At 35.5% G+C, this 12,188-nt stretch overlaps 2 protein-coding genes across 3 annotated transcripts; one reads left to right on the top strand and one right to left on the bottom strand.

The window, feature by feature from the left end:
- Positions 1-481: 481 nt before the first annotated feature.
- On the bottom strand, positions 482-5,205 carry LOC122570856. Its single transcript, XM_043733743.1, has 5 exons — positions 4,114-5,205; positions 2,890-3,162; positions 2,466-2,592; positions 2,040-2,198; positions 482-758 (listed from the first exon to the last, which is right to left on the bottom strand). Exons 1-5 carry the CDS (start codon positions 5,203-5,205, stop codon positions 637-639), a joined length of 1,773 nt encoding a protein of 590 aa, XP_043589678.1. The 3' UTR covers positions 482-636.
- A 1,448-nt stretch (positions 5,206-6,653) lies between these two features.
- LOC122570756 (protein takeout-like) lies at positions 6,654-9,251 on the top strand. Of its 2 annotated transcripts, XM_043733563.1 has the most exons (4): positions 6,654-6,774; positions 7,425-7,665; positions 8,453-8,895; positions 9,157-9,251. In XM_043733563.1, the coding sequence occupies exons 1-3, from the start codon at positions 6,699-6,701 to the stop codon at positions 8,892-8,894; spliced, it is 759 nt and encodes a 252-aa protein (XP_043589498.1). In that variant the 5' UTR covers positions 6,654-6,698; the 3' UTR covers position 8,895; positions 9,157-9,251. The 2 variants fall into 2 exon arrangements, with proteins under 2 accessions (XP_043589498.1, XP_043589497.1); XM_043733562.1 differs by having other exon boundaries at positions 8,453-9,204.
- Positions 9,252-12,188: the final 2,937 nt, after the last annotated feature.

Below are 12,188 nucleotides of genomic sequence, written 5' to 3'. Positions count from 1 at the left end.
ATTTTTTAGCAACGAAGGGACAAATGATTCAGCAGTCTAAGTACAAATTCTACAAACTAAGCTAGATCGACTTGTGGTATATAAATTATAAGGTATTTCTAATACGCGTATGTAATGTAAAACATGTGTGTAATAAATATATGTATAAACTTGAATATAACGTTAAAACACGAGCTACGTTGTAGAAGATAAAATAGAACATAACGTTACTAATAAATTAATCGGTTCTGTAACTATGAACAGAAACAAATAAATAAGTAAATAAATAGAAGCATGCAGTTATTGATTAATATTTCAAACGATTATTTAAGAAACCTAACGTTGAAGGAAATAAAAATATTTGCCTAAGTGAAGTCTGAAGATCTTTCGGTAATTCAATGCTAAAAATTCATAGGAAATTCCTTAAACCTGTGCTATCTTTTTGAACCTGTGTGTGCTTTTCTCCTTTTTTCTTCTTTTTTCTTTTTTTTTTTTTTTTTTTTTTTTTTTTTTTTTTTTTTTTTTTTTTTTTTTTTGTTTGATACAATCATCTTGAAACAATCGTTTTGAGCATTATGCGTCAACGTATTTTATACGATATAAACCTGTGAGAATTACAAAAGTCCAATTGAATGGTAGAATGTCCTCGACGCCACTTTAATTGACCGGAAGGTTTTTGTACATCCTATAAATCATCGCGTCCGCCGTTTTGTCGTTGAGGGCCTTGGTAGCCAGGTCATCGGCAAGCATGGCGGCTACCGCTTCTGCAGCCATCAAACCTATGGTCGAAAGTCAATCGTGAATCTATGATTAAGCGAGTTAATACGCTGGATGTCGCGCATGGATGGTCATGGGGTGCATTAAGACGTCCATTGAAAGTGGACACACTTTTACTTCGCTCGATCGATGTCAATACACCCAATCACTTTTACTTTCTTCCATTGTTTCCTAGTAGCGTGCGCGAAACGTGCATTTCTTTCGATAGCGAGCGAAATAATCCATCGCGATAACGGAATTAGTAAAATCGATTAGTTCTCGTGGAATAATTGATCCATAACAATTATGAAAATGTTTGTCGAATATTTATAGAAGCTATTTTTTATGCATCTATGGGAGATTTAAAGATATCGTCCATGGAAAGCACATGATATGGGAAACTATATAAAATATCTAAATTAGAGCGTAATATCTGAAGCGTGCAACGAAACTCGTCTTTAGGTTTCTTATGTATATGTCGATCTCTTTTCTCTTACATCTAAGAATACTAATTTGCATAAATATCCACATTATGAGGATATTTTCAATAATCAGACGCGAAGATGTTTGTGAATTTATGGTTTACGGAAATTTAAAGATTTGTTAATCGACCGAATAAAGCTACAATTTAAAATAGATCGATTGTAAAAAGAATTCAGTGAACGTATTTTCACGTTGATTATTTTCAGAGGAAACGTTTTTCTTTCTGTGATTCTCATATTTTATGTAATTACACGCATGCCTGCCACGTTCTACGATTTTAATATGCAGCATACATCATCGGTCGTCGATGTTCAAGCGCAACTTTTTAGATCTATTCACGTCGCTTTTCTCTATAAAATTCCACTTTTTTCTGGCGTTTTTCATGACGTCTGCTAATTAAGGAAGAATACCGGTTCTACGACGTAACGAGGACAGATGAAAAGCTTTTACATAATGTCCCGTAATTGCTTTGTTCCCACCGTCTGCCACTTACAGGCGAAATAAATATTTCCTCAAGTACGTAATATGTTACTGTTATTTACGTCATCTTTGATCTAAGAATCATTTTTAATCAATAATTTGTGGCAATAATTTTTTAACGACCAATTTTATTTCTACTTTCGCATTATATATTTACTTCGAGTTGAAATTTAATTTGTAACGCGTTACGCTTTTGTGCCTGTTTTAGACATAGCTTTTTACCATTTTGAAAAATTAAAATACTATATTTAGTATAACATATTAATGCATATATTATGTAAGTCAGATTTAATTAGATGAATCAATGATTAGACAAAATATAAATAACACAAGAAACTCACTGTGACTGAGAATGGACTTTACTGGTCCCTCTTCGTTCATTCCCTGAAGGGAGACATTTTGCTTCCTGGAATTCAATTTGCTTCTAGCTGCACGAACGATTAACGCATCCTGTCCACTGGCTTTTTTCAATTCGATCGTAAAGTCGCCAACGACATCGGCTGCGTTCGTTCAAAACAACAAATATTATTTAAAAAATATCGACTAATTTTTATAATTATCCTTCTCTGCTTAGAGCAGTTATTTTAATTCTTTCTTAATCTTTAACATTATTGCCATTCTCTTTGTAACTATAAATTTCCTATCGTAAAACTTGCTTTCCACCACAAAATTTCCATCATAACTAAAAATATTACGTGCTAGGAGAAAGTAACAATCAAGAAACAGCACTTTTTTCCCAATAAACTTGACACAAAGAACACACTCACTGAAGTTGCCATTCAGCTGCCCGTTTCCTCTCACTAGTTCCTGGCCAACTTTACCCATCAGATGATAATCGGATTTCACGCGAAGCAGGGGAATTCTGATTTTCATAATGACGTGCATAACATCATCCTTGGAAATCGGTGGAAAAGAAATTGAAAGATAATTAAAAACCTTACCGGGAATAATAATAAACAGAATAATAATTTAATGGTAAATAGAATAATGGAATTAAGTAGAATAACAATTCAGATTAATTATTTAAAATAAGAAAGGAGAAAAGTGACCATGTCGATTTGAAAATCCGTGAGAAATCCTTCTAGAGTTCTAATGAACGAAAAAAAGATAAAAAAGAGAGGAAAATAACGCCATAACTGAAACAAGTAGAGATATGAATTGCACGCTAAAAAGAACATAGTTTGTACTTACATCGGTATCATTCCCTCTATGAGCACGCTTGTATCTAGCCCCTTGAGCAAGTTTCTCTTCCCCAGGATTCTTTCGATCCATTCCACCATAATGATAGACCAATTGCATCCCTTCTTCGAAGTATCCTTGCTTCTCCTGATAGTTTGTCGCGTATCTAGACAAACCGTCCAATCTCTTCGCCTCTATGGCCGCCTTAACCGCGTCGTTCCTCTTCGTCAAGGATTCTCCCTCGGTACAGTTGCGACTAATAACCCGTTTATTCTCGAGGATATCCTGTTTACATCGGTTAACTGCTTTACTGCAGCTTAGGAACAAGATCAAGGTATATATACATAGCAATATCTATTTATAATAGTAAATTGCTATTATGGCATTTACGAATAATGAGGCTGACGTTAAATTGTTGGTTCGAGTACCTGCTAATTTTAGTACCTGATGATTAAATGCTGACTCTGATAAAGGTACGTATTATTGCCTCTTTCTAAAGTGTTCTCGATCAGTTTCCCAGAAAGAAAATTTTAGGATTTCACGGAGTTTAAAAATTCGTCTAGCGGTTTATTTCAGAAATTTTGCTCTTCTTAACATTTTAAGAATTTTCTACCATTTCTTAGGAACTATTAATGCTTCCGTAGGATTTTTCAAAATGTTCTGTAAATTACGTTCAAGAGTTTCTTGATACCGTTTCTAAGCTTCTCCGCGCAACTTTTGAAAGTTTCCATAGAATGTTTCTACAAATTATTATACGATTTCATAGATTTCTGGCTGGATTTTTAACGTATTAAAAAATTCGTTCCATCGTGATGGTAATTTTACTTATTTAGAAGATGTTGGTCCTAACATAATCGCAAGGAAAATAATTCTAGAATTCTATCTGCCATCTCAAATTAACGTATCCACGACAGTAGGTTCACACGTATCTTCAAACGCTGCTACTTAATGTAGAATTGTTATACTATCTCTCTACCTAATCGCATCAGTATAGCGGCATACTATTTATTAAATACCAGGAAGTTACAGAAAAATGAATGTTATCCCTTTTTATTTTACTTTCTAGCGGAAATTCGCAACGTCAGAAGCAGGAAGAGGAGTCGATTAACTTGCAGGAAACACGTAGGAAAATTGTTATCATCGACATTTCTACGAAATTAGCAAATCAAACGTCTCCTCTTCGAAAGAACATTACAAAAATCTTCGTTCCCTCAACAGGTAAAATCATTTCGTTACCTTTGAAGCATCCTTCGTACCAAACACTCTTGCATCCCCCTTAGATTTCATTCTGTCGTTCCCGAAACGCCTCACGCCGCCATTACGGTTCTCATCTGCGTAAACTATATCGATATAACCTGGTTGTTCCTCTAGACGTTTCGATTCTCTACCATACGCCTGTTCTCTGCTAATCTGTCCAGGAACAAACCTCTGACCCGTCACTGTACTCTCCACGTTCTCTGACGCTGAAGTCTCAACATCCTCGTGACGTTCCTCGGTTCTTCCCCTAGCGAAATTCTCTCTTCTGTGGCTCTGTCTGCCGTGTTCTTTGTTCAGACCATCATAAGGACCCGGTCTGGATCCATCGTAATTCTCTTTATGCTCAGGATTCTTTGAGTTGAAACCAGAATTTGTTGCGCTCATCGCATAAATCATTTGAACGTCCGAAGGATACCTCAAGTTCTCTACGATTCGACTGGTGTCCGATTTCGAAAGAACCTTTGCGTCTTCCATGCTGTAAGTTCTGAATCCAGATTCTTGATGCAGTTTGCGATTATTCTGAGGGCGATCAGTCGTTGGTTCCTTCATCTTCTCCGCTTGAATCTTCATCAAGAAGGGATCGTACTGTCTGAGTCTTTCGAAACGACTCTCTTGCTCCCTGGCACTAGCCACGAACTTGTTCTCTTGATTAGTGGCAGAGACAATGGCCTCGAAGCTTTCGTTTTGTTCTTTAGGTTCCTTGATTAATGTATGGAATCTGTACCTGATGGAGTCCAGATCTCTCAGGTCGCTGTAGCTCACGTAGCCAGCTTCTAGCTCGCTGAGGTTCGATTTCAATCGACCTCGAGCTATGTGGATGCTATCCAGTGTAGATTCGTTTAGTCCAGTGATCTCCACGTTCCGAAGAATTATTCTGTAGCTGGTATTTCCTTCGGATTGATCCACTTTGATTACCGGCACCTTTAGTGGATCTAGCTTGCCAGCTTTAGAGAATCCTCCCGATAAAAGCTTCGTCCACAGTTGTTGAGACATTTCTAGCAAGGATCCCTGACAGTTCGCCAGGGTCAACAGACTCAGAGCTAGCAATGTGATAGCTACAACCTTCGTCATCGCGTGTATTTATCTCTTGAACCCTTTCTCGCTACCGTAGATTCAGTCCTTTAGCACTTGAGTACTTCTAAGTATCTTTAAATACTATCTTTTAAATATTTCAATCGAATATTTCGAAATAGCTCTTCAGAAGTAAAGAATCTTCAAAGGAAGTGCACCAAAGTATCATAGGTGTTTTATATTATAACATTTCTAAGCGTTATGACTGAACGTTTAGAATCTCATTGCCGAAGAATCAGAAGTCTCCGAAGATGTTTCTATTCCACGCTTTTCATCTCCCAGACGTAGATAGGCTTAAACACCAAGAGAACAACGATGGCAACCACGATGAAGACCAGAAGGAAGCAGAAGAGGGCGGCGCACATCAACACTTTGGCACCTGGTCCGATGATTCGTTCTTCTTCCAGGCTGTTCTCGATTAATCCAAGACTAAAGTCAAGTCAACAAGATCCTTCACGATCATTACTATCACTGGTTAGTGTCGTTCGACGTTTGTCCCTAAGGCGTGTGCTCGTGCAAAAGCGGCGATCGCGAGTGGATGATGCGTTTTATACAGCAGCGTGGAAGGGCATCGGATCTGGGCCATGGACCACTCTGATTCTTCTGATACTCGTTAACTAGGTGTTCTTTCTAGTTGTCTATACAACTTCTTTTCTTTCTTCTTCTAGCGACTTGAACATCGCGTTTCGCCCTCGATGCGACGTAATAGGGGGCAAGGTCCTTCCCCGACCTTAAGTGGAAGACATTATGGCCGCAAATAGCGCACCACCGGAGTTGTTCGCTGTTGCGTAATAGCTTGTTCTTAAATGTACATCGCGGTATGTGGTAGCTGCGACATGACGCTTAATGGGGAGCATAGTTGTGCTTTGTTCAATGATTCGGTGGGAAGGTTGGAAAAAATGTGGGGGGAGAATGGGGAGGTGCGACGAACTTGGTTTTTGGGTGAAGGTGAGGCTAGGTTTTATAATAAAAATATCGTTGAAGGTTTCCTTCGAATTTTTATTTAGATTCGAACATGCTGATCTATTTTCGTGTGTTTTGTTACGCCTCGACGAACATTTTGTTAGATTTAGGTATTTTTATGTGCCCGATGAAACAATTGTATTATTATCACAAAGAAATAAATTATCTTATTATTCTTTATTATTATTTATTATTTCAAGACGGTGTAAAAGCTAGGTATTTTGATGGAAAATTAATATCCGATTAAAAACATTCGCAAGGGAACGTTCGTTAAGAAGATTCGAAACAATATTTTTTACTTTCTCGAGTCGATGAATTAATTTGCGAGGGAATTCGGTGGACGCGAAGGAATGACAAGTGCGATAAAATTGACACAAGACAAATATCGGAACATTAAATTGCGTAACCCGTAAAGGGAACTGCAGGTGTAATAGAAATGACGATGTCAGCGGATTGGCAATCAATAACACGTTGGCAATTTTCGATGGCACACAATTATTTCGCGATCGAACATCGTCGTGACAACAACAATGCGGTTCCACGGATTTTTCTTAATACTTTTGGTGACAAGTTGCTTGTCGATTCCTTTACTTGTTCCAGAAATCCGTAAGTACCTTATTTTTCTCGTAAATGTCGCTACACAATTTTTACTGTATCTTCTCTTTTTCTTTCATTCTATCTAAACGAAATATTTGAAATGATATTTACATTATTTGACGGAAACTATATATTTTCTAAGATTAATCCAGTACAATTTTATTCAATAAAGCACTTTGTAGCGGTATTTCAAATTAAAATGAAATATTTGCTTCTTAAATATCTCGCTGCGACATGACATAACATGACGTATTGTCACGATAGATTTTTAAAACACCCGGTATGCAGGCGTTATCATTGCAAACTGGAACACTTGCATTTAATTCACGATGAATCGTACAGAAAATCATGCGATCTAAGTGTACAAAGAATTCAGGTCTAACTTGAATTCTGGACGAGATTGAAGGCTAATAAACGGCGAACATAATACTTGGATTTTTCTTATAATGAAGGGAAAACGCCTGCTTTATTTATAATCGATAAAAATGAAATGTTTCGTGCGAATTTTTATATGAAGTATAATTCGAACGCTTTCTTTCCCCGACATTTTACATAAGTACATAATTACAACGCATAAAAATGAAGTGTTTAACGAATAAGACATCGAATTTTATTTTTCATTTTGAATCACTGAAATAAAACAATGTGGTTCCTTTTAGCGTCGTTCTTGAAGATATGTCATCAGAGTGATCCATTCCTCGACGATTGTATAATGCAAAGTGTCCTTTCCTTGAAACCGTATTTAAAAAATGGAATAGCAGCTCTTGGGATTCCAGCGTGTGAACCTCTTCGCTTAGAAGAGATCCAAATTGACCAGAGTTCCGGTCCAATCTATATTCACGCGAGGTACAACAACGTGTCCATTTATGGTGGCACTAACTTCGCACCTAAGAGCATCAGGTATGTCCTTGAATTTCAATCAATATCTCTATGTATTTTTCTTCCTTTCTATAACTCACACATCGCTCGAAATACGTACAATATATTGAGTTGGCAACTAAGTGATTGCGGATTTTGTCAATACTATCTATTGGTAAAATCCGCGACCGCTTAGTTGCCAACACAATAGTCTGTAAATTCCTTGTATATCGATTTGTCGGGCTTTGATCATTCGTCAGTGAACTTCGTATATTCCGAAATATTTAATCGCAATAATTTTCATCGTATCATATTTCGCCCGTACTGTATCATACCTGGATTAACGAAAAAATTAACGAATCATGCGTCGCTAATCCTGAAAAAATTAAAATAACAAAAAATGATAATAAATATATATATATATGTAGGAATGTTATTAAATTAGTTTGTAGGTTACAGTATGATAAATACAATATCGTTTGCACTGGCACGAAAACGAATACAATATCCGTTTTGCGTATTTATTTCTCACTACTTTTACGACACGGCAACACAACGATCTTCACACGACCACGATAAATTCAACTCTGACAGCATTTACCACGCTCATTTTTCCCTTAACATACCTTGGTAACGCTCACAACACTCCTTGACAACATTAACATATCTTAACAACGCTAATAAACAATTACCCTCACGCCACGTGCTTCCCTGATGTCACGCTATCCCACATATATGTAATGATAATAAAAATAAACAATTTTCTTAAAAAATGATCTGGTAATCTTAAGTATTTAGATTAACTCCACGAATAATATCTTTTTACTAGCTTCGACTTAGACAAAAATATAGTACACCTGGAACTCTACATTCCACGACTGGAAATGGTAGCGAATTATATCATGGATGGTAGAATTATAATGCTACCAATCACAGGAAATGGTATCGGATACGGAAACTTCACAGACATCGATGCCATTGTCGCTCTACAGTTGGAACGTTATCGTAACGAGAGAACAGGGTTGATTCATCAGAAGGTGGAGGACATTTATGTCGATTTTGAGATCGGCCATGCCACTGTGCGCTTAGATAATTTGTTCAACGGCGACGAAACGCTTTCAGCCGCCATGAATCTTTTCCTGAACGAGAACTGGGGCACGGTGATAACGGAAATAAGGCCGAAATTGGAGGAAACCGTTGCCATGTTGGTCACGAATTTCACGAATACGATTTTCTCGGTGTTTCCGGAGGACGTATTATTGCCACCTTGAAGTAAAATATTATATATTTTTTTTCTCCTGTAAACATGTTAATAATGCGATGTATTGATTGATTTTGTAAGTTTTTTTTTTAATTTTTATATTTTGTTTTTAAATGCTGTTTTCGAAATTGTTATAAAATTACACATTGCAGTTATTTCTATTTTGTCTTAAAAATTTTTAAACATTTTTTCAAGGTAGTTCTCAGATTTCTTTCGACGCTTCTTCAATTATTTGAAAATAAGTAATTAGTATTCGATAATTAATTTTACAGTTTCCTACAACTCATGTGCCTAAACGAAGATAACCACACGACGAGCGTGTAAATAGTACAACAGTATTGTAGGCGCTAATAAAAGTCCTCGCTCATTATATCATATTCCATGTATTCTTATTAGAATTCTATAATAAATAGTAAATAAAATTATCTTATATTTATATAAGATTATAAATTTTCTTACTTCGAAGCTTCAATTTTTGAAAAATATATTAACAATAGATTCTCAAATGGTGTCAGAAAGTAAAAGCAATTACATATGTACGATATTATTTTAATACACGATAAATAAGACTTGGATGTTGATCTTTCTGATTAATTTCCGATTGAATTTTATAACAATATAAGTTCATTCAACTTACATTTGTTATTTCTGGAATTTAAATAGATACATATGTATGGTTTTATATATATATACAAGGCTCTTTGTTTAAATAATACTTTATCCGCAGCAGATTTGAATTACGAATCAAGGGTCGTAATTCTTTGCTGCTCAACTATTGTCGTGGAGTAATGATACCATTGCGAAAGAGGCTGCGAAGAAATTAAAGACTGAGAAATCAACGGGTCTGTTGATGTAATTTTAGGTCAGCGATCGGTTGCTTTTAAAAATTATTAATTCACGAAACATTTATATCATCATGTTTCCTTTCAGAGTCAATCATTGCCATTGATATTACCGAAAAGATGCCAACTGCACGAATGATCATGCGCGTGAAAACCGTTTTTGTTGCCGCAATGTTCCAATGCATTTGCTTCGTTTTCTTTGCTTGGGATAAGAAATTATTTAAAAAATTCAGAGATTAGAAAATTAAGAAAAACAAAGTTTTATAAAACTTTTATTTTATTTAACAAAGTAAAATATTGACTTCTCTAAACAGTTCACGAGAATAAGTAATTTCCTTTGCAGTTGTGTACCGGTGTCGCAATAAAATTGCCTTTAAAAGCCTTTCGTTCATCTTCGCGAAAGTATGTATAATCACGTTCAAGCGAATGCAAATGATTCTCCTTTGGAAAATGAACACCTTTGGAATTCTTATAATACGTTTGACATTTTCAGTAATCGATGCACGATGCTACCAAACATTGGTCGAAACAATTTCATGAATATCACAGGGTATGGTACTCGTTATTGCAATTGTATAGCCGAATAATTGTTACGAGATCTGTTTGCATTTAATTTAATTATTGGTAATAGATAATTAACACTTCTGTCTTCTGCTCTATGATAATTTTCTGTTGAATTTGAAATTTGGAATTTTTTATTATCACCATTGCTCGTTTTACACTTGTACTTAGAAACTTTAGAAAAATTACTATGAAGATTTTCCATATCCTTCTCAATTTTCCTTATTTCTAATTGCAGAACTGTTCTTTCATTTCTAAAGTATTTATGTATATTTATAAAAATCTCGTATTACAAAGCATTGATGTCGACATTTGGTTTCTTACGAGTTACAAATTGGGCAACGGCGACAAGTTCTTTCGGAATTTCTTCAAATACCGTGAAACATCCGAAAGTTTCAAGGTCCCTAAGCGACTGGCTGGATCATTAAAACCGGAATAGGTTCGTGAAATATTTACTCACATAACGCCTATGTCTTCCTCTGTTAAAAGTGGATAATTCAACAAACTAAATCATCGTTATGTTGATTTTGATGTTTGAAAGGAAAAATTGCTCAATATCTTCTTAATATTTTTATATCAAAGATATTTACTTAAAGATGTATTTAAATAATCTAAACTAACGAAAGTGAATAATTAGCAATGAATTAAATAAAAGACCGTGTTCAGTAATGGGGTATCTAGAAATATGATAATTAAATTCTTTCAATTTTTCAAGCAAAATCTTACATTTTCTAGCGCTAAGTATATCCATTTAAGGCAGATTCGTTTAAAAAGATTAAAAAGCAACAAATTAAGTTATTCCTTTGCAATATCTCTATGTACGCAATTTAATTAAATTTCATTAAGTATCGTACGTGAAATATGAATTTCTGATCGTAATCTTTTGAAAATAAATTGCTGACTTGGGTATATATTTATTCCATCAGATTGAAAGAAGTCTTGCAAAATGTAGCTTCCTTCGTTGCTTATTTCCGAGTAATTTGTCAAGCATGCAGTGCACGATCTCTATCAAGGACCAATTCGAAAAGACAATGCCGCATTATACATTCATGGCCAGCAATGCAACGAACATCGTGACTTAATATTATCAGCCATTAATACTTCTCGCCGGAGGCTTAAAATAAACTATCAATTTTTACATAATACTCTCAACCGCTAAATTCCTGTTCCTTTTCTAATTTTGTCCCAATCGATTTACTTTTATTATATAGAATTCATATTCAAGCACTTTCTGTCTCTCCCGGAGTAAAATTAGTTCGACGAGTTAAATTTAATTTGATCGCCTAAGAAAGGAAATAACGACGATTTTATTAAATTTTATTAAAAAGAATCACATGTCGAGGATATCGGGATTTATGGAAATAATATTTATCGATACGAAAGGAAAGAAAATTTGTAAATAATCGGTTTAAGAATAAGAACGATTAAGAAGGGCTTCGTAGAAAATCCCAACGTTCGTCGTCCTTGCAATCTCGAAAAAACCAGACGATGATGGATGTTTCCCAATAAAATTTCGCTTGCTATAACCTCGATCCCTCTCCTATAAAAGCCAACCTAAACGTTTCATTTATTACACAATATTTCGCGCACTGAACAATTACTCGCACGAACGTCTATTTTTCTTTTAATTTCGACGATTCTCCAAAACTGACTTTCGTCATTGATGAAGATGCAGAAGACAATGGCGCGGAACAAAATGACTGAAATTACAAAGAAGAGCACGACCAAGCGAAACAAGGTGCTTTCACAATGAGCATTCTCCATCTGTTTGAATTAATATCATTAAAACACTCGTAATAGGCCGTTCGGACGATGTAGAACTCTCGCAATGATCCAGCGAAGCGCGATTACGCAAATTATACCGTTCATTCGGCAGTGCATAGGTATACGCTTTTCTGTGT

This window comes from Bombus pyrosoma, linkage group LG9, assembly GCF_014825855.1.
Source record: "Bombus pyrosoma isolate SC7728 linkage group LG9, ASM1482585v1, whole genome shotgun sequence".
NCBI classification, from domain to species: domain Eukaryota; kingdom Metazoa; phylum Arthropoda; class Insecta; order Hymenoptera; family Apidae; genus Bombus; species Bombus pyrosoma.
Note: the sequence above shows the minus strand (reverse complement) of the source record. Positions and strands in the feature narration are given on the sequence as shown.